Genomic DNA, 22,320 nt, shown 5'->3' with positions numbered 1-22,320 from the left:
GATTGTACATGGTCGCAAGCCTATAGACTGTGGTAAAAAGCGCCTATTTGACAAGTTGCCCATTTCCGTAATGGTCAATGGGAAATACTGATAACGCACTGGGTTCTTATTGTACACATCTCCTGTATTTAAAAGCGAAGTAAATGCAAATTGTTTGCATTATTTGTGTCTGTGTCTTCAAAATATTTTCGATACAATAATTCATATTTGAGTCCAAACTGTGATTAATCTACCTTGACATGCTGGGGTCATCTATGGCCCCGTCCTACAGGGCTCCTTTCCTGAACCACTTCTTTTCATTGCTTTAATTTTTACGAAAACTGTTTTCGGAACCTTAACAGCCACGTAGCTGTAGATGTCGGCTAGTGTGGGCAAACTCAAGCAAGAACCATAACCAGAGGGGGGGGGGGCTTTAAAACAAGAAAACAGATATGTAACGAACAGATATATTTGGACTAAATCAGGCTCACGGAATTAGAATTATGCCAATTTTTCAGTTGTTGTCAATATTTTCATTTAGGAGGCACAGCCCCCCGTGCCCCCTGCAGCTACGTGGCTAAACCTTAAAAAGATAATACTCTCAGAAAAGTCATGTCGGAATTGACCGTTTGAAGAAGGGGAATAACCAGTTTGTTAGAAATTGGTTAGTGGTAAGGACTCAAGTAAAATGAGTGCAGAAAAGGCAGACAAATTGAGGACTCGGAAACTGGTACAATCCATGTCCTATTAGGAGTTGTCTAGTTTCCATAGATGACGTAATTAGTTTACCCTAACCCTAAACCTGAACCTAACCCTTTACTTGAAATAATTAATCATGCTAATTTATGACTATTAATCATGCTTATTTATGACTATCAGGTCGAGCAGTATGGAAACTAGACAATTCCCTCCTATCAATGCAATCTTATTGAAGAATAGGTATATCTTTTCACTTGTTTCTATCCTAAATAGCATACTTGCCCATCTTTTCCATTCTGAAACTACATGTGCTTTGCTAAAGAGATCGAAATTTTGGCATGGTCAGCCTTGTCAAAGACTGGTCTTTATGGTGAATCGCAACGCAATGCAAAAAAACTTAACAAAGCACATACTCGTTAAAACAATGCAAAAATAAACAAGCCAATGAACATGTCTTTAAATTTTTCAAAAGCGATGGCCATATTCAATGTTTAATTAAAATAAGTTTACTTCACAATTTTTGACACAGTCATTTCTACCAAACGTTTCTGCTGCTGAGTATCAGGGCTGTATTTTTCTAAATTAAGGTTGGAATCTAGTCGTTCTATATTGGAAGCTGTTATAGTTGTTAATTTGTTGTTCTAGTCGTAAAAATTGAAAAGCAGACCTATGACTCTTCAGTTAGTGAATAAGCGAGAAAAGGCAACAGACAAAAATAATAGTGATTAAGTAGACATAATTAGATAAAAACAAAATATTAAATGCCAGTTTAACTTTCTTAACTGAAGAGGTCTCTCTTCATATGACTGGTGTGAAATAAGCAGTGCACTGAACTAAACTAATTTTTGTTGTTAAATCTGCCATGCGAACATTCATGCTGCGAGGGCATATCTACGCTGAGAAGGAGAAATCATAGACCTCTATTTTTTCTCCTTCGCAGCTTGGATTCGTCCTAGCAGTACGAATATTTTGGGAAAGTCTACAACAGAACAAAACAGAGAAAAGCTAAAGCATCGTAAACACCATGTGGTAAAGATCGTAATAAGAATTATGTTAAACATTCCATTTTATGGTTTGATTATGCGACTCTAGAATTGACAGTGGAATTCATAAAATAGCAATAGAGTTAGTAGTACAAAGGATATTTGGAGAAAAATCAAACTTTGTGATGTCACCGTACAAACACCTTACAAAACTGAGTACAACTAATAAACAAAGTTTCGTAGGCCTTTGTTACCATAAAATTCTCTATCTGTCCATAATTAGATAATCTACCTTTGAATATTGAACAGTATAACTTTAGTGTACTTGCTACTGTGATCAAAATATTGCTAACACGATAATTAAACTACTTGCATTTGACAAGCCGTTCGTTAACTGAATATACACATAATACTGAAATTGTATACATAAGATCTGGCCATTATTTATGTAAGGTGATGTGAAAATACACGCATAATTTTGTGGTGAAGTTACATAACAATGAAATACTTGCCAGTAAAATCTGGCAAAAACTTACGATATCGTTCATCTCAAGAATAACAACGTAGATTGATGGCTATTCGACATCTACCTCGATTCAATTAATATTCATACAAAGTAGCATTTCTTAAAGAAGGTGAAAATTCAAAACTTTATATAGTTGTTTCTTTATTTTTTTGTCGTTACCATTTATTTTCCTGGGAATTTATTTTTAGGTAAATTGACACATCCCAAAACTATCAAGTCATTTTAATATGACACTTATGTTATAGGAATGGCGACTTATATCATAAGTAATATAGACAACGTCAATTCATATAAACTTTAGAAGGGGAAAGTGTCGATAGTTCGAAGTAAAATGGTGGACCTAGGCAGGGATAATCATAAAGAGAAAAGCAGTTCTTATTTGATTTAAGAAAAGTCGTAAAATTATCGTCGAATGATGATACTTCATCAAAGCTAATAATTATAGGGGATATACAATATAAGAAACGGATGAATAATAACAATGATTACATTGCTCAAAGAAGAAAACCTGCTTGAGAAGACAGAAATGATATGATACAATTAATTTGCTTACAATGTAGATTCCCAGAACAGTTCCAGGTCATCTACAATACAAACGACATTCCTTTAAAATAGTTGAATCGAGAAGATGTGTGGTTGTTATGTACAAAATTATATAGATTTTTTTAATGTTGAGAAATGCCTAAGATATTCTCATAGCGGACTATTTGCCAATTTTTCTGCAATGTTTAACTGACTACAATGGACACGAAATTACTTCATACCGATAAACTTGTGTACTCCATAAGAAAAGTACATTGTAAGTTTCTTAACAGCATGAAAACACCCTAATCGCTCTTATAGGAAAATTCGTCATCTTCATTGTAAAATACAATTGGCTCATTGTTGGCTCTTTTTCTTTCAGTTGACACCTGAGGGAGTCTTCTTCCGCCATTCTAAAAAAGACACAATTGTTACAAAACAAGACACCGAGTCACACACCTAAGTAAGCAGTTAAAATTTGCTTCAGTCTTAGTAACAAGCCAAGCGGGCATGGGCAGTGCCTGGTCAATTGCAAATTTTCCATGACATGGCTTTTAACTAAAGGAGACCCAGCATAGGTAACAATGATTAAAAAAAGCCTGTGTCCTGGAAAGCACCTAGTTTCATGTTTCATACTAGGTAGCAAATTTAGAATCTGGCTACTGAAAAATGATACATGGTAAACAACACAACAGACCATATCATTGTTTGGCATCCTTCTGTATGCTCGGTCATGAGAAACTTCATCTTCATTCTCCTGAATACCCTCTAGAAAATCAAAAAAAATTTACATCAACTCAGATTTACATCAAAGGAAAGAATATTGGTCCAGCATTGATTTGACAGCATTTCTGATAATGCTAGAAACATTCCTTTTAGCCAAAATAAAAGGGATAATGATGATGGGCAAATCTTAAATGATGATGTAATATATTATAGAACTACTGAATATTGACCACAACTCTGAAGCTAAAGTGCAGGGGCATAGCATGCAGGGAGTGTGGGGGGGTGCCTCCAAAACTTTCAGAGTCGGTAGATTTACATTTTTGACAAAATAATTGTGTGCCAAATGAAACAAAAGAATTTATGTCGGTAAAATTTAGTTTTCATCTCTTACACCCTCCACTCACCGCCGTTTGAAGGCTAGTGGAAAGTGATACCAATGATGGTTGAGCTTGGAACTGCTTAGATAATGAGCCCAAAATTTTGACTAACTGTCCACAACATCAATAAAGCTAAAGGTTAAAAGTAAAGTTTGCAAGGTACAAATGGAAAGAAATGCCATACATATCTTCAATAGCTCTACATTAATAATGCTTGTTCGTGACTGCAAACTCAAAACCATACACCAGAAAAAGTAATCCTTACCCAATCCCTTAGAGTCCTCATTTTCACTGTCTTCTTCCAACAGATTAGCAGTAGAAGAAGCAACTGGAGAACTGCTGACACAATGTCAAGGAAATGCAAACAGATTATAATAAAGGTACAGAGAGCTGTAAATAATATTTTAGCTCTTGTGCTTAATGTGAAAACTGCTGCACAGCATAGAATATATTTGGCAAAAAAACTTTTTAGAGAGAAAATGAAAACCTTAAAAATTTCAGTGGACACAACAATGAAAAATATTACTTTAGAAAGGATCCACAATGTAAGCTAACCACTTTATACTAATAAAACATTTAGAAGCTGCCTTACTAATGGTCAGGTGTCAGAGTCGTTTTTGTCATTCTACCATTTAGTGTAAACGTTTTCCAACAGATATGCAGGCAGTGCAGCAAACTAAGCTCTCTCAAAACATATGATCAAGCCTCTTTAAGGTGTATCACACTGGCCAGCAAGCTTACAAAACGTTTTAAAAACATTCATGAAATGGTCAAACAAGAAGTCTTCAAAAATATCTACTATGTGCAAACAGAATGCTAGGTACTGTCTATCAGTCTTTTATCTGAGGCACCATGATTTAATTACGTATTTTAGAAAGTACTGACAAATGATGAAGGATACAATTTTTGATACTTTTTTCTTGAAAACTTCTTGGCCATTTTGGCTAGCCTTTTTCGTGTTGCTGAAAACAAGATGTTAAGAACTCATCATTATGGTCAATGTCCCATACTCCTCTCCACAGAGGCTATTGGCAAGGGTGTTAGGGAAGAGAAAAAGGAAAAAAGGAACTGCAGAAGAAAAGGAAAAAGGGAGGAGCCCTTCCACTTTCCTTCTCCTATTCACTTCCTATCTCCTTATACAATAGAGCATCTGTGGAGGAGAGTGCATGCTTCATAACAATTTTGAAAAATGTTTTTATCAAGATCAAGCCCATCAATGGTCATGTTATGAGTCTTTCAAAGAGTTCTTACAGTTGAGGTTAAGAATCATCCCTAAATCACTGTACAAATAGGTAGTTTGCAGCAGTTCTGGGGATTCAAATTGAATGGCGTAATGCCTAGAGGTGTTATGCTACCAGGAAAATTGACCATATTTTGGCAGAGGAGATACAGAATGGAATTTTGTAATAATTTCAAACTGCAAGCTTACCTTGTGCTACTTGTTTCTAGGTTCTGTGGATATTGTCATTGGGCTTAAAATCTTACCAGTTTATGAGTTATGGCAAGAAGAATAATGTAGTTTATCTTGTGAAATTTGAAACCTTATATATTAAAAGGACTAGTTACCTATTCATGTAAAGGAATTTGGTGGCAAAAAAACATAATCAAATATGATATCAAGAAACATTATTGCCAGATGAAGATTTCTGATCTTAATCTGACAAGGAAATCAACATCTTATTTATTTCTACATGTCTTCCAATTATTCTCAAACCATAATTTTGACCAATTAAAGTTAGAATTCTGATTCATGTGCATCTCTGAGTTGCTTAGTGTTTTCTGTCAGTGATAGATATAAAATAAATTTTCCAAATAGCTATTTCTATATGACATACATTTGCCCATGTGTTTGAGTTTTCTATTGAATGCCACATCATCATGGCCTGTTGTGTTTGAATATCTAGGTCGTGCTCCACCAGAAGGAATTGGTTTTGCTCCATGTTCTGGAGGTGATGCAGCCCCATCTGCAACAACTGGGCCTGATTGTGAGTGTACGAACCTTCTATGATCTATGGGAAAAATAGTTTTGATTCCACAATTTTTATTTGGTCAGCAGATTCATGATCCAATTTTGATTTAGTGAAATATTAAAACATGACATTCATTATACTCAGCCAATTATTGTCATCATAGTTTTCATCAAAGTGGCAAGAATAAATAAAAGCTACAATACCAGATAAAATTGTTGAGACAAAATGCAATTTTCTACTTTATGTTGCCCCTGTAATTTAAAATCTCCCCCTTTCCCCTCAATCAATGTTGGATCTGTAGTTCTACCAAAAGCAGGCATTCAACATTGAATTGGGGGAGGGGGATTCATTCTTTAAAGGAAAGAGGAAATACCAATTTTCCTTTGAAAGTCTCCACTATTTTTTCCAGGATTGTAGAATAGAGTTCTCAAATGTGACATCACAAAAAAACTATTTTCAGAATTTTTGAATGTAGACCACAAAACATAAAAGAACACAATGAAAAACTCCCATATGCAAAATCAGTTAAATTTTTCAAAAATCAGGTGAGCTATGGCTGATAGAAGATTTGAAGTTTGCTAAAAGGGTTCTATTATTTTGGCTCAGTTCATGAAATTATGAACTGAGACCAAATTACAGAGGTTTGATGGGGCCAGAGCTTGTGCTCATCTGGTCATATCTCAGCCAATTTGTAATACCTTTAACTGATTTTGCAGATTTAGGGGTATTTCTTAATGCTCTTTCAGGTTATGGGAACAAATTTCCAAAATTCTAAAAACATGTTTTTAGTGATGTCATCACTTGACAATTCGATACAAGGAACCCCCAAGGAAGCGGAGACAAACGATTTAGAGCAAAACAATAACAAAGTACTAGGTTGCCCTATGTCCCTTGAAAGCAGCAATACAATACCCCTGGAGAAAAAGTCATTTATTTGCAATGCATAGCTACAAATGCATTCTGTCCCACTATTTAATGGGCATTAGGAAATAGTAAATTCATTCCATTTTCGTAAATGGAAGGTTAAGCTAGATCTGATATTACCTTCTTCTAGAGACATAAGAAAGTCTGGATCTCTTCTGAGTTGTCGCATAAACTCTTCATTTTGAAGGAACATTGCTAGCTTTTCATCTTCGAGAAATTGTTCTAAGTCCTTGTCAGAGAGAAAATTATCCTTGGCAGTCTCTTGGATACACTGACTTGTTACTTCCATTGAATCTTCTGAAAAAGGTCTTTCTGGAGAACTATCAGATAATCTTAAAAAGTCAGGGGGTAAAGGTCCTAAAAGTGCTGGATTCCAGCGCGTTGACCTTTCTCTCACTCTATTTGTTAGGTTATCTGTAGAATCTGGTTGTCCTTGATGTTGGAATTCCTGTCTTTCCCGTACAAATTCATTGAGTATCTGACTTTCAACTTCAGAATAAGCAGGAGGTGGATCGTCTTCATAAGTCTGGCTCTCGTTATAATTCGGTAAATGGGGAACATCGTCCTGTTTATTCCCATCAGTTTCTGCACCATCAGATAACATAAGGAGCTGATCAATGGTCGTTTGTACAACACCGTCATTTGCCCTGAGTACAGCTTCGATTACATCTTTTTCAATGTGAGGAAACATTGTCTGAAAGTCACTCATTGCTTGATAAAAATTAAGCTGCTTCTTTGGTTTCGATCTCTCTACTGGCAAACCTCCGCCTAAATCGCCAATCTCTCTATCCGTTTCCACTGCAGTTCTCATTCTCCTGTGCTGTTGACGACTGGGTCCGTGCCGAGTATGCGAAGCAGCTTCCATAGTTGAGTTAAGCTAAGGATGCACAACTTGATTAATCATTAATGGCAGCGGCCTTCAATCTAACGCTGTCTCGTAGAAACAAGTGAATACCGTAAAGCGAATTTGTTGCGGTCAAATCAAAAGTAGGCCGGTTGTCATGTCGGAAGTCAGCCAAAGTGTTATTACGCTTTTCTCGTTGAGTATGCCCTCGTCACAGCTTGCGACTTGGAATCAAGAAGCTTTAGGCTAAATTATTTCATAATATAAATGATATGATTGGTTCTAAAAACAATGTTTCTTTCGCAAAACGCAGCCAAGCCTCTGATTTTCCTTTCGTTCTCTCTACCTTCGGCTACCAAAAACAAACCCAAACAATATACTGACTGGCACTGAGGCTAAACCATTTGTGAAGAGAGGCTAAACGTAATCAATGTAACATGACGTAAAGGCCCCAAGAATGAGGAAAAGTGTGTTCTTCCTTTCGAAACATTCTCCTTGTTGTCCAATACTTATGACAAGAACTTTTTTGGTATTAAAACTTCAACCTTTATTTTAATTAAGTTACGCTATGAAAAACAACGAAATGCGTGTGTGTTTTGATTAAATTAAAGGAGTGCTAACAATTTTGACAGCACGAACACGCTTTATTTTATAAAAACAAACGACCGTTATAATCAGGCTGAGATTTGGCCAAAAAATAGGAACAACATGAGAAACAAGACAGGTTGGTAGGCTGACATTCAACGAAACTGAAGAAATAGAATTAAAGCAAAAATTGAAAAACGAAAAAATAGCAACAGAAAAACAGAAAGCGATAAGCAAAATAGAATCAATTACTTTATCAATCACATGTTATGTCCGGACCCTACAATGCACAGGAAACCTACTTAGAAAAAAGAAACAAAATAAGAAACACGTTAGGCAAAAATTAGACAAAAAATAAGAAACTCCAGGATGAAACTGGTGCCAAGTGTTTTTATAAAAAGGCGTGTACCCGGTAAACAGTTTCAAAATTGGCACAAACAGGACGTAAGATTTTCTAAAAACAGATATGAGCTACAAATTTGTTGTTCAACCTTCAGCAACATGAATAATCAAAATCCTGAAATTATTTCACTCTTTTTTAAAAGCGCACTTTTTGAAGAACAGTGAGTCGATATTTTCCAAAGAAATAAGAAGAGCGTTTCGAAGATAGCCAGCCTCAGATTAAAAATTAGAAGAGGAATAATGTATTTTTGAAAATCCTATAAGCTAATGAACCGTGCTATTAAATATGTCATGCAAAAGTTGTTATTCAGTGGTCTGAGAAACAGTTAATGATATATGCTTATATGAAAATCAATGCAGAATTAAGAATAATGTCAACAGAACCTGAGCTGAGCCCCAACGCATCAAAAAATACCAACATCAAGCTTTGGCTAGTTTTAATAAACAAAGGATGGAAACAACAAATAATAAGCCGTGAATTGTATTCTGTATTTATAGGTCTAAGTAACTAGTAAGTTAAAGAATTTATACATAAATCGCATTTTATTTTATGTAGAAAATTAATCGTGGAATGTTGCCTTCTGGCTTTATACAAAATTTGTATGTGCAATGATTTCAGCTCTTCAACTTTTGTCTCTTTCTGACTCACATTTGGGGTATCTTCTCAATCAGGTGAAAACCAATATAAGCCCTCATTCTTCATTTTTGCATCTTTATTGGTAACAATGATAGATTTTACGTTTAGCAATGCTATCACCGTCATCTCGTCATTAAAGACAATCTGTCACGAAGTTGATTGGTTATAAGAACAAAGGGATTTTTATTGTTTCCAGTCTCCCTTTAATTTATCGAATTGTAAAAATATGGCGGAGCGCTGGAATCGTGTTTAGGCTATTGTTCCAGCTATTGTTCTCGTTAACCAATCCACAACGAGACAGATTGCCTTTAAACTAGCTCAACAGCAGTATTACTAGTACACCATGTCATCCTCCATTCTCAAATTTACCCTCACAAGAGTGTAGAGCAAGTTTTCATGAATTGATAAACGCTTGTAGTGTAATGACAGTAACCCATCTGAGGTTAATGCATTCTCTGCAACCCCTAGTTTGTCGAGTCTAAAAAATGAAACATTCCGATCATATATAAATAAGCAGTGATACAGACAGTGTCTTTTTATGATACATTTTATGCAAACCTTGCAATTTTGTGGTGTAAAAAAATATAAACGTTTCATTGACGTGACTTAACTACTAACCTTAATAGAATAACAATTGAGAAAACAAATCTTCACTTGAGGATGAAATATGAGAATTTGGAAGCCTTTTTATATTTTTAGATTGAAAACTTAAAGATTTTTAAACAAATGATTAAGCATTCAACCTAAAATAGGCGTGGTTTGTTAGAACCTGTTTTTGTTAGAACGATGTGTACACACTAAATTTTCATCGAATCATGAATTTAACGATACATTTCAATATAATCTTTATAGGCCTTAAAAAATGAAACCTTTTGCACAAAAGCAAAGGGTTATTTTGAAAATTCAAAAAGCTCTTATCATTTGATTTACCTATTAGTTTTTAAAAAAAATGCATCATAGAAATCTAATAATGAGCTTGATATTTGCAAAACGTGTTGTGTAAAAACAGACGCCGAAACAACTAAAGTGCAAAGAGATAAGCTATCGGACATAGGGCATTTGCTTTGTAACAGCCAACTTTGATTTGATTTGATAGGCATTTTGGAGACGGGCAAACTTCTGACACACGAAATAAAGTTTTGTAAATTAAGTAGAATGCCGACAAATCAACAAGAATATCGATTGAAAGACTCTACAATCAGAAAGTCATATAAATTACAAAAAATGAGAAAATTATTTATAATTACAAAAACACCTTTATAAAATAGGCCCCCTTACCCCTTCCTTTTGCACCTTCATCTTGGCCCCCTTTCTCTGGCGTCCTCGGCTCAGATCTACATTTAGTACGCTACTTGTCGTATTTAATTTGCTTACCTGTCTGGTGGAGTTTCTGATGATGGATGTTTTATCATAGTATAACGCCCATGTTTCATTGATGGCCTGGTTAACTGTAAACCAACCTTGACGGTCCTGCGATGAGATAAGGAACGCAAGATACAAACAACAGGGCTGCAATAAAAGTCTGCTGTTTATGTAAGTAGCTAATCTACATCAATTTTAGCCTTCTAGAGAACTTCTTTACTCATCCATAGGTTTGGGTATTCTGAGCTGGTATGTTTGTTTAACGGATTGCTATTTTTGTCCATTTTCTTACGGCATGTAAACGCTACAATGGCTGGATGGGTGCTTGTTTTCACAGTTTCACAATGTAACAAAAACACAGTTCTAATGTATATTTAAATGATCTGCTGCAAAGGAATTTGAAGGGGGTCTTAGATAAAATGAGGCAGTGACAACAATCTTTTTGAAATATTTGTTCTATCATGTGGATAAAATTATGTGGTTGGAATCAGAAAACCCGTCTATCCAAAGAAAGCGATCTTCTATAAAATTTTTCGTATAAAAATATTTATCTTCAATAATATAAGAATATTTTCTGTTAGTACGTAATTCCTCATTCACCTGCAAGTATCTGTTGATCATTTTTTCATGGCAGAAACCTGTATCATATTGCCTTATAAACAAGATAGACTTCGAAGTTCGCTTAGAGAATACCAACGACACAAATACCTTCTGTATAAGTCATCATCTTCTGCACCCCATCCCCAATATGAATTTCTAAATCCATTCACCATCTGAAAATGCTCCTTTGTAAACATTTCAACACCACCGAAAATTCCAGCGTATGGCAAGCTAGAACGCAAAACAGAATCATTATACATATTAATTTGTAGTTTTTCTATCAAAAGGTTTGTCATCAATCATGCATATTAGAATTGCAGTAGAAGTAATAATTAATAATACCAATAAAAGTCAGTTTTTCACCAGCACGCGGTAGAATGTATGCACGGGCCTCAAAGGGCATGATATGATTTTTTAAACTTGTCGTAATATCCACAATTGCAAGTGCCAATTATTTAATCAAAGTTGCTGGAAAATAAATTACAGCTTTGAGCAAGGACCGTGGAGCATATTACAGATTGTATGGGCAAGAAAATTTTGCTTAAAACCAAAGCAAGAGCGACTTTTTTATGGCTTAAGGTACATTTGTGAAATTTCTTGGGGGACTAAAGCCCCCGTAGCCCCTCTTTCCTCCCGCCTTTGTAGTCCCTGGCTTTGAGTCCTTCTGTAAGCAGAAACACACCAAAGAAAGTAACTTTGAAAGCCAAAGTGGAAACTATGGATTCACTTTTATGCAGGCATTGATGTAAAACTGGCGGTGGTTTTGAATATAGTTATTCGAGTCAAGGCGATGGGAGCTTTTCTGATGCAAATAAGGCCAAAAACTAAATCCAGAATAGGAACAACGACTTAAGAAATTAAAATAAATACTTGTAATCGAACTTGTCAACGGCAACAGACAAATGTCGAGGTGATGATGGACAGCCATAGTCGTTGCGATCGTCTTCGGGGATCAAATCAACATCATGGAAGACAAAGCAATCAAAATTGAAGACCTTTTTTGCTTCAACAAAGCCAACATTCATCAATTTCCCCCTGTTAAAAGGGTACATGTCTACCTAAGAAAAAGAGGGAGGGTTGGGAGTGATCATTGACACAGAATGCAACTGAACTTTCTAGACACAATTATTTAATACAAATTATCCACATAATAAGAGTGTTAACTTACTGTTTATCAATGGTTCGCATTTTAGGCTTATAATCTTAGCTATCAACGAGTTATAGCAAGAAGGATGATGTAACTTTATTAAAAGAATTTATCTTAAAAGGACTGACAGTCTAAAAATTAAAAGCGATTTAATGGCAAAATCAAAGTATGAATTAAACATAATTAACCATTCCATTTCAACTTAATCATACTGCATGTCAAATATGTATGTGTGCAACTATGTATACTAATTATCTTAACTGGATAAAACTTAAAAATATAAAAGATTGATACAGCAGTGGTCCAGCACCGTAGCTCATCGTTTATAGCAATACGCAAATTTTGTTAAATTATTTCTTTGTATGATTCCAGATTCAGTACATTGGATCGGAATATCGTCAGATAACCAAATTTTATTTGTGTAAGCCAAATTTTTCTGTTACTTTCTCAAAATAAAGATTTACTTGCTGTTAAGAGAAATAAAAGCAAATTAATTATTTTCGCATCTAACTGTTACCTGTTCAATGACAAATATTCGGTATAGCAGTTTTTGCCTTTGTAGCACTGGGTGGAGTTGCCGAAGGAGTACAGGCAAGTGGTGTTCCCTTCTTCGAAATGGTATCACAATAGCTAGCTAAAAATCGATGATTAAGAAACAGAACATTATCATAAAGAATAGGCAAACAAGTAAGTTAAAAGTTACGGGTATCTAATGCACTTTTATCGCATAGCAGGTAGTAGAGGAGCGGATTAAGAATGTTACCCAGACTTCATCTTAGAAAAACAGATTGAATATGTTATTCCTCATCCTAACATTTATTGTTAAAAGTCTTAAATTTACTTTCTTTTAAACAAACCAAGCTGAGTTTTAGTGATAATTTAAAAAATATACGATTTAAGTAATCTGCATTACTGAATAAGTCTTTATGATTACTAATTTAAACCATTTTCTTCAATGATATGTCTGCTTCAGCAACTACTTCATAACAGATATATCTCAGCTTCAATGCTTTGACATACCTTTGCCTTTGGCGTACAGTCACTGGGGCTCCACAGGCCGCCAAGTCGAACAGTAGACAGCTCTTTCTTCAATTTATCCATCGGTAATACGTCTTTATTTACATAAAGATGTCCAGCTAGAATTGTGAAATCATGCCATGTGTTATCAAATACAGTTTAGTTGCATTGACATGTCATGCAAGGACAGTACAAGAGAAGATTCAAATTCATGTAGAACGCTAAGACCTTCAGAATGACATAATTTGTTCGCAAATATTCCGTGGCATTTGATTGGGACAGATGTTAAAAAAGAAAGTAAAAACAAATCAGAAGAAAGCAAGTATTTCTGGCCACACGCTGATACCATAGTGTACCATAGTATATCAAATCTTCTTCTTCCTTTCCTGCCAAACATTTTTCTTAAGACTAGAATAATTTATACTGGAATGCTACATAATATATCATGTTGTCGTTGGGAATTATACAATTAATTGAATAATTCAGAGCGACATGCCACATCCAATAGTGATTATACAATGTGGCCTATGAAACTTTTATCCTCTGCTTTTGCGTTACAAACTGGGCTTCCATTGTCTTCATTTGCTAGGGGCAATATAACATATGCTTTAATAGAATAATCATTCTTCAAAAGATTCTTTTTTATTAAAAGTTATTGACAGAATATAACAGAAAAAAATGCTTAGAGAGCAAGCCCATAAAAAGTCATTTGAAAACTAGACTAACCCAGCTTCTGATGCTTGGGACCACATCTCTCTCCTCCTCCAAGGATTTCAGCATTGCATTTTTTGTGTAGCTGCATCATAAGTTCATTAAACGCTGGTGGGAACCTCATCAACTTCTTGGGCAAATTTCGCTCAAATTCTTTAAACCTTTTCTTCAGACAGGTCGTATAGTTGCTAACATATGTCTTGTGCCTTGACAGTCGTTGCTTTACTAGCCTCATTTCACTTCTGCTCAAATTTCGACGTATTTCCCAGCTTATCTCGTCTGCTAACTTTGATCCATGGAGCGCTGGACGATGGCGCTTTGCCCATGATATTGCTGTAATGTCGACACCACTTCGTCTTGCATTTATTGCACTAAACCAGTGAGGCAAGATATTTCCTCTGTTTTTAGACTGACTTTTCCCAATTAAAATTAGCGCAACTATAATACAAATTACTGAGACTGATAAAAGCACAAGTCTTTTGGATGCTAACATATAGCGTAAAGTTTTGAATTTGTTTCCTTTAAACATGATATCGATATGTTTTTACAGCTTCGGTCAGTCTACAAATCTCAATTCGTTGCTAAGCAATTCAAAGGTATGGTTGTGCTTGTGCTATCCTACAATAACCACGTGCTTTCCAGTAAACACCTAAATGAAACATCTCAGAACTATAGATTAATGTTTCCATGGAAACACTGAGAGACTTGGGCCTAGTAAAACAATGTCAGAGAAGCATACTTGCTTACTGTTATCAAAGTCGATGATGCTATTAAAGACCTGCCAGACTCATGCAGAAGTTTACAGACTGTAGTTGCAACACTTTGGATGATAGTTTTGTTTTGGACAAAAACTAGCTAAGCGCAGAAACAAACACGCCCACTTAGGACAAGAAAACAAAAGAACATAACACACCACGTGCCTGAATGTACTCAACAATAATTGGTTGCAAGGCCTACTTTAGCGGCTGTTAAGTCATTCAAATGCACGTTTCCCGCACATACAAGCTCAAAGTGGTCTGCTTATCTAATCCTATACAAAAGTGAAAAGGTCTTTGCTAATTCATTTTCAACAGAAGCAGTCTGAAATCTTCACTATCAGACGTTGGCGTAATAAAAGAAGAAGTTGCAAACAGAATAGATCTTCTATCATCAACATCAAACAATAACAACAGAAATAATATCATCAATACAAACTTACAAAACAAACATGATCATTCATCATATAAACGCTGTTCTTAAGTCTCGTGGTTAGCATTTGCCATTGAGGAAGGGTTTGGGACAACGACAGTTAAGTTATGGTCAAGCTGTATCCTCTGACCTAGTGGTGATACGGGAAAAGGCTGCACATGTAAGGCTGTATTTCAGAGGCTGCACATACAAGTCGAGTGGATTCAGCTGTATGTTCCTAGCATTGCAATCTTGCTAGGATACACGATAGGGTTTACGAGATACTTGCATACTTTTTAAATATTAATTGGCGTAACCCGAATACCATAAAGCTCTAGGGCAAAGGGCTTTTAATTTTCTAAATTTATGTATTCTTAAATAGGCTTAGACGTTGGGCACATAGTGTATCTCTTGAATGTGGATTTCCTTTAAAACAGTTTTGATGCAGTGAATCAGATTCACAGGCTTGATAGGAAAATAGCCCTAACCGTTACAGTTCAACAGTAACAGTAAATCTATTCATCCAATAGCAGAGCGTTCAGTTGGTAAAGATAGGAATGGTTAGATCCCTGAATTAAAAGAAGTCTTGAAATCATTAACACAGATATCTAGCAACGAATTATTTACAGGTCAATTCAGCGATTATCTTTTCTTCGTCTTTTGGTGTGTTTTGGGTCGATCGCCAGTTGCTTTCTTTTTGCTTTCGTTTCAGAGTTTCTGTCAATTCGCTCTTGATAATATTCGGACTCTGCAACTTCTTTAGCTTTCCCCAAATACTCAGCAATGCCAACATTTTGATTTGAAGACTTAAAATCTGAATTCAGATTCTCATTTTCTTTTGTCATTTCATAATATCGCAAAAGGACTTCGTACCCTTCATTCAGGTTTAGAGAGACAACCCCCGAGTTTGGTTGGGGGGCTGACAATCCAGCTTGCGCAAGGTCCGGGCTGTCATTACTGCTGTAATTAACAGAGTTCACAGCCGAATCAGTACCAGCAGCTTCTGCAGACAAATCTCTCATGATCACTGAGTTTTGGATAGAACTTTCATCAATAATAACAGATCCTGATTCCTCTTCGCCGTTTAACAGATTATCGCCTCGAGAATTCTCCCCTCCAGACAGCTGTTCTGTCAATTCAGCGCTTTCAAACCGCACCATTTGTAGTCGATAATATCCATCTTCATCGAGCTTATAACTAGCAAAGAAAAAGAAAGCCAATTGGTTAATAAACAAAGTTGAAATATGGGAAAATGTTTCATTACTTCAGAAATAGCTATGGCATGCTTAAAAATGCTACCAATAAGGCGCATATGAGCGAGATCATATTATTTTGTGAACTGGGGAGAATAGCCATTCTTAACATATTAATTTGGTTACATAGGTAATAATTACCCCTTTATTCTTCTCTATTTCTTAATCCTTTGGAAGACAATATAAAACATGTTGACGATAGCCTTAAAGTACACACTGATTTAACAACTTGTATATTGTCTCTTTAAATCAAAGGAAGGAATCGAGTAATCGAAAAAGTTATTAGAAGAAAGCTGTTCTATAAATTAAACTGGACAGTTTCAGAAACCTCTTAAAGAAAGAACTTCCGAGTGAATCAAAACATTTATAGTGTAAAGTGACATACTAACTTACCGAAAACGCGAGTGTCCCGATGGCCAGCTGAAATGGTGAGCTTTCTTGAGATGTTTCGTCAAAAGAAAGCCACGTGACAATGTCTTTTCGCATATATGACACATGAACTGCCTCACACCGCTTCGCTATTAAGGGGGAAAGTATTAAATATGAAATTTTTCAGATGTTGAGATATACAATCCACTGTTTAAAAACGGACATGGTTGGAAAGAAAAATTTATCTTTAACAAAAAGGCATCTACAAAGCAACATTTGAACATTTTGGCATCTACGAAGCAACATTTGAACATTTTGGCATCTACGAAGCAACATTTGAACATTTTGGCATCTACGAAGCAACATTTGAACATTTTGGCATCTACGAAGCAACATTCGAATATTTTGGCATCTACGAAGCAACATAAATGTTGGTGGAGGAGGGTCAAGAAAGAAAAGGAAAGCATTAATTCATTAATAAATTTGGTCAGTTATCCTAGGAGTACTCGCTGGTGCCTGATTAAACGGGAAGAGGGGTCATTAAATTGAATGTTCGGAAAATTCAAGAAGAAATTATGTGTGACTGGGTATGTGTTGTAAGGGATAAATGTATCATAACAAGTGAAAAGACTGTGGTAAGATCTTTCCTACAACTTGATTTTACACAAACACAGCAGAGGAGTTGCCTTTAGCTTTAAATCTTTATTTCTTCTTGATTGAAGCTGGAGAAAATGCAGTTGCTTGCACAATCAATCATTTGCTTAACACTATCTTAAAACCCATTAACCAAGTACGGTTTAACAAGGAAAGTACAAAATTGCCATACTTACATTGTGTACTGCTTTAACATGTGCTCGCAAACCAGACATGGTTTTTCCTTCATAAAAGCAACCTTCAACTTCACAACCAAATCTTTTTTCAAAATGAATTTCTTCATGCCTCTGAAGATCATGTTTGGTCTTACAACTACAAAAAAACACAACCCATAAAAACAATAATTTGATAAAAAAGTTTTAACAGAAGACTTAGAAAAAATGTTTACTTCAGTCCTATTTACCTATTAATTTCAAATGGTTTTCACATTGCCAATGGAATGATAAGGCAGATTTTATTAGTAAAAGTTTTCAATAAACAACAAAACACATTAAAAAAGGTACATGTTACAAAAATTCAAAAGTTTTACCTGTAATCACACATAGAACACTTGAATGGACGATCAAGGGAATGCTTGAACTTCAAATGACTTCTCAAAGCAGACGGATTTGGACATGTCATATCACAGTGAGGGCACTTCACATGGTTCACTAAAAAAGAATCATTTAAATAATGATCACACTGACATGCCACTCTTATTGTTTAGCCAAACCAAACTATTTTGCTTAAACATTGACAATAAACCCAAGGTTACATGAACACATGGAAACTTGCTAAATTTTGGAATGAAAATAATTACAGACATACAACTCTATAGAAACCATTGTGCAATAAAGCAAAAAACTTTTATGTGCCTAGTGGTATTTATCAACTATATTTATAGTCATTGAGACAAATAAATGTTCATGTATAAATATAAAAAGACTATATTAATTATATTTTCATAGTAAATTATTATAAAGACTATATTATCAATAAAATTAATACTTATAAGACAACTAATGGCCACTGAAGGATGCATAACATGAGTTAATGCACTCCACACTCCAATAAGATAAGGACTTACTAAAGTTAATCTAAATTATATTTGAGAGTTTGTACGGTGAAGTGGAACATTGGTTGTACAAACACTATCATGTTATAGGTCCTGAAAATGTAAATAAACTCTTCTAGTGTACTTTCACTAAATTATAAACCCTTCTTGCTGATAAATTGCTTCTGGGAAAAATATCACAAGTAACTATTTATAAAAATCTTGATATCATTTACCATAATGTGTTTAAATATGTGATCTACTTTGTATCATGTACGTACATTGCCTATTTTACATAGAGTCTGTTAAAAAAATAGTGTGTAGAAGCACATGGTGCAAGGAAAAGCTAGATAAGTTGATAAAGCAAAAGATTAATAAACTTTCATTAAACATAACCAGGGTTTAAAAGAAAGCTTCAGGAAATTGTTAATGCTCACTTGAAGAAAATTGTTAATGCTCACTTGTTGATTAAAATAAGTACAACAACAGAAGTGAAATATTACTTCTCAAGAACTTCTCAAATATCAACTTGAAAAAACAAATTTTATGATGTGAGTTATACCATGATGTCTCATATGATCTCTGAGAAGTCTCTCACTAGCACATCTTTTCAAACAATGAGAACATTGAAAATTCTCATCTGTAAGAAAAAAATTGGAAAATATAGTATGAGTTAGTGTGAAATTGTATAAAGCATGGTATCTTGATTTAAACTGTCTAACTAAAGTAAAATAGCAACATAGTAAAAGTTTTTCTGTTGCAAACACTTCAATGAGTAAAACATAAAGAAAAAGACTTTAAAATAGCTAGTAAAGAACGCAACTGTGTAATCAATCATTATGCTGATATGCTTCAAAAGGTCAGTCATCTGATTAGAGCAATTGATAGCTAAGCCTGCAAAGTGATATTCAGGTATCATGCTATAAACAGAAAAAGTTATAGATCTTATAAATTAATCTTTAGATTAATAAGGGCACAGGTTCATCCATACATTGCTCTGTATCTTGTCGAATCAAATGGTCTGCCAATTTAGTCTTATTAGCAAAAAACATTCCACAACTTGGACAAGCTATTTTTCTTTCCCCAGTATGAGTTCTGCAGTGCTCTTTGATTTTCCAAGGATCTTTTGCCAAATATGAACATCCTAAAGTTAAAAATCAAAGTCTTTTTATAAACAGCCACAAATAACACATCTTCTTCATGTGTGGACTATGCAACTACTAGGGCTATATAAAACTTCATGCTAACAACATTGGTAAAAATGTAAACTTTCCAGTTATACTTCTCAATCTGTTGGCAGGATTTCAATTTTTTTTATACTCCCCAAAAAGATGTCAAAATAAGACTGAAGAAGCTATTTCAGGGTAAATAAGCTCCATGTAAAGAAACAGATATATCTCATGATTCAGTAAGGTAGCTTATTATTATTACTATTGCAAAGCTCAATAACTGCCTTTTCTCTTGTTTTGTTTTGAGCTACTTGAATGTGATGTTGGACCTTATGTGAAAATATTCTTTTTACCTGTTGATACAAAATTAGTAGCTTATTGTACGACGACAAGAGTGTTCCAAATCAACATTCTTAAGTTTACTGCATACTTCATCTTAGTACTGTTTGCTTTGAGCAAATCAACTCGGCCCATTCACCTCAGCAATGTTTTTCAAATGTAAAGTGTTTTTAATCTCTCTGTAATGCCAAAAGGTAGTCAGAGTATATTGCAACCTGTGGTATTGTTCTTGTAGTCTGGCTGAGTTCCCTGACTTAGGTTGTATTTGTATTTGTTTCTACCTAGCATCCAAAGATGGTCTTAAGATCCGAGAAGCTATGCTTTTCAAACCAATGTCCTAAACTTCATGATTCCTACAACTGGAATTCCTATTAGAATGTAAAAAATTGCTAGCATCCAGAAAACCTTTTATAGAATACATGCAATATTAGCAAACAAGAATTTAGAGAGCTTTGAATGCACTCTTGGACAGAATTTTGATAATTTTGCTTTGGCCTATCTTAACCAAACGGTCTGTCTTCAAGTTTTGCAGTAAAGAACATACCAACATGAGGAATAGTCATTTGTTGTTTTAAGAACTTAAAACAAGCATTCTTCATAAAAATGGCAAGAACAGCAAGAACAAAAGAAAGTGTATACCTTCCCACCTGCATACAGATTGCATCATTTTTTGGACAGTTAGCCCTTCTAACTCTTCTTCAAATTCTCCATCATTCTTAGCCTTCACTTTTTCTCCTGTTGTAACTAAAACATCTTCACGATGTGCTTCGTGACCATGCATGTCTACATGTCTATAAAACTGATCTGGGCAATAAAATTCAAGGCCACAGGATTCCCACCTGCAGAGAAACGGATCAGATAAATCTGGCAATAAATCCTGTGTTTCTACATCAAACGAACACTGTCTTAGCTTTTCAGCAATCACGATAAAAGCTCCAAGGCATTTCAGTTTTGAATGATAGGCATGGAACATAACATGACGCGTAAACTCCCCAACACTTCGTCGTATTTCTGACTGGCATTCAAACCACAGACATTTGAGTGGCAGAGCAAGTGTTGTTTCTTCGTCATTTCTACATGGCATTATTTCATCTAAATAGCTTTTTAAGTGTCTGAGAACATGCTCAGCAAATGCCTGATACCCATCTGCAGGTAGTGCAAGCGTTGTTCCGCAGCCATTCCATTTGCATTTCAATGCAAGAACCCTTGTATCATTTGCCTTGCCAGAAGCAAGATTGGATTTAGGCCCAGACGCCATTATCGAAGATTCTTGTCCTTTGATGGAAAAAGCTTAGTTTTGACCAGTAACTACTTCTCGTGAAATTGAAGGCAAATGTTATCAAAGGGATTGAAAATAGGTAATTGAATTGAGCTTCTTGTAATTATATTCTTCAAAATAAATTTTCAGGCACTCCAAAGTGTTCGCGCCAACTGTGGACGGACGCAAAAGGAAATTAGAGAACACATTGGGCTCTCCTTCCCAGTTCAACGCGTCATCACAGCAGTCCCAGAGAAGAATGGGTAGGATTCTGGGTACCCATATCAAGCACCACAAGCAGGGAGCTATGAGTTAAAGCTTCACTTTTCGCCGAAAACGAAAAAAGTCAAGAAATAGGTCACCAGTCAAGTCTCTTTTCATTCGGTTTAACTCCCTGTTCTCCACTTTTCTCAACGCTCTGATGTGCCTGCATTTTTCTGTAAGAAACTTTCATCTGGAACCTTTTTTCTTGCCCCGAGTGCCTTGCAGACAGATATTCGAAATTGGGTATGTTAGCGTTGCAGAAAATTTACAAACAGTAAGCTCATTGATTAACATGGATATGCATGTCTAGAATAGAAAGGCCAGGGCAAATGAGTGGATGGTGAGAACTGGATAGAATGGGAAGAATAAGCCTAAAATAGAAATGCCAAGAGCATATTTGTTATATATGTGACAGAAAAATGACAGAACAGGGAGATCTTAAAGGCAATCGATAGATATAAAAGTGACTTAATAGAACATCAGTCTATCAATGCGTGGAATGACAATCACTGATTGGTCAATTTGTGGTTGAAAGATGGCTTAAACCCTTTATCGTGGATTGCCTTTGAGACCGATCCGTAGCTCTACCAAGATTCATTCACCATACTTTTAGCACACCCTTTAGTATAATGAATGCAACAGTCCAGTCTTATTGACATATGTTACAGTCCAGTCTCAGTATGTTTTTAAGGTGGCCTATTACTGCAGCGCACTATTTTTAAACTCTTTTCCATACAAACAAAACTGGTCGCGTAGATTCAATACCGATTAACATTGAAGCAAACTGATAAACACGAAAATGA

The 22,320-nt window shown here is 35.3% G+C and overlaps 3 protein-coding genes across 4 annotated transcripts; all 3 read right to left on the bottom strand.

Moving 5' to 3' along the window:
* Window positions 1-1,694: 1,694 nt before the first annotated feature.
* LOC135683256 (CUE domain-containing protein 1) lies at window positions 1,695-7,909 on the bottom strand. 2 transcript variants are annotated; one of them, XM_089109350.1, is made up of 6 exons: window positions 6,827-7,909; window positions 5,648-5,821; window positions 4,714-4,774; window positions 4,078-4,148; window positions 3,407-3,477; window positions 1,695-3,122 (listed from the first exon to the last, which is right to left on the bottom strand). In XM_089109350.1, the coding sequence occupies exons 1-6, from the start codon at window positions 7,569-7,571 to the stop codon at window positions 3,015-3,017; spliced, it is 1,230 nt and encodes a 409-aa protein (XP_088965476.1). In that variant the 5' UTR covers window positions 7,572-7,909; the 3' UTR covers window positions 1,695-3,014. The 2 variants fall into 2 exon arrangements, with proteins under 2 accessions (XP_088965476.1, XP_065054537.2); XM_065198465.2 differs by having other exon boundaries at window positions 4,078-4,151; window positions 6,827-7,907.
* A 173-nt stretch (window positions 7,910-8,082) lies between these two features.
* On the bottom strand, window positions 8,083-14,993 carry LOC135683255 (beta-1,4-galactosyltransferase 2). The gene is made up of 7 exons (XM_065198464.2): window positions 14,027-14,993; window positions 13,304-13,419; window positions 12,801-12,917; window positions 12,007-12,194; window positions 11,245-11,367; window positions 10,549-10,644; window positions 8,083-9,652 (listed from the first exon to the last, which is right to left on the bottom strand). The coding sequence occupies exons 1-7, from the start codon at window positions 14,538-14,540 to the stop codon at window positions 9,508-9,510; spliced, it is 1,299 nt and encodes a 432-aa protein (XP_065054536.2). The 5' UTR covers window positions 14,541-14,993; the 3' UTR covers window positions 8,083-9,507.
* A 141-nt stretch (window positions 14,994-15,134) lies between these two features.
* Window positions 15,135-21,468, bottom strand: LOC135683253 (histone H4 transcription factor). Its single transcript, XM_065198463.2, has 7 exons — window positions 20,635-21,468; window positions 19,479-19,631; window positions 19,050-19,127; window positions 17,984-18,104; window positions 17,631-17,766; window positions 16,825-16,949; window positions 15,135-16,375 (listed from the first exon to the last, which is right to left on the bottom strand). The coding sequence occupies exons 1-7, from the start codon at window positions 21,251-21,253 to the stop codon at window positions 15,814-15,816; spliced, it is 1,794 nt and encodes a 597-aa protein (XP_065054535.2). The 5' UTR covers window positions 21,254-21,468; the 3' UTR covers window positions 15,135-15,813.
* Window positions 21,469-22,320: the final 852 nt, after the last annotated feature.

Source organism: Rhopilema esculentum, chromosome 7 (assembly GCF_057945365.1).
Source record: "Rhopilema esculentum isolate cy_ngs chromosome 7, ASM5794536v1, whole genome shotgun sequence".
Classification (NCBI taxonomy): domain Eukaryota; kingdom Metazoa; phylum Cnidaria; class Scyphozoa; order Rhizostomeae; family Rhizostomatidae; genus Rhopilema; species Rhopilema esculentum.
The sequence above is the reverse complement of the archived record's forward strand: the minus strand, read 5'-3'. Positions and strand labels throughout refer to the sequence as shown.

Coding starts and splice junctions, on each gene's coding strand:
- LOC135683256 (XM_065198465.2), bottom strand. CDS start 7,571: ATGGAAGCTGCTTCGCATACTCGGCACGGACCCAGTCGTCAACAGCAC. Junction 4,152..4,713: donor AGAAAAAAGTATCAAAAATT/GTATCCTTCATC, acceptor ACATTGTGTCAG/CAGTTCTCCAGTTGCTTCTT. Junction 3,478..4,077: donor TGAGGACTCTAAGGGATTGG/GTAAGGATTACT, acceptor TTGATTTTCTAG/AGGGTATTCAGGAGAATGAA.
- LOC135683255 (XM_065198464.2), bottom strand. CDS start 14,540: ATGTTTAAAGGAAACAAATTCAAAACTTTACGCTATATGTTAGCATCC. Junction 12,195..12,800: donor GAATATTTGTCATTGAACAG/GTAACAGTTAGA, acceptor TCTTTTTCTTAG/GTAGACATGTACCCTTTTAA. Junction 9,653..10,548: donor TCAGAAACTCCACCAGACAG/GTAAGCAAATTA, acceptor TTCATTTTTTAG/ACTCGACAAACTAGGGGTTG.
- LOC135683253 (XM_065198463.2), bottom strand. CDS start 21,253: ATGGCGTCTGGGCCTAAATCCAATCTTGCTTCTGGCAAGGCAAATGAT. Junction 18,105..19,049: donor AGATCATATGAGACATCATG/GTATAACTCACA, acceptor ATTCTTTTTTAG/TGAACCATGTGAAGTGCCCT. Junction 17,767..17,983: donor TGTTCTATGTGTGATTACAG/GTAAAACTTTTG, acceptor GTTTTTTTGTAG/TTGTAAGACCAAACATGATC.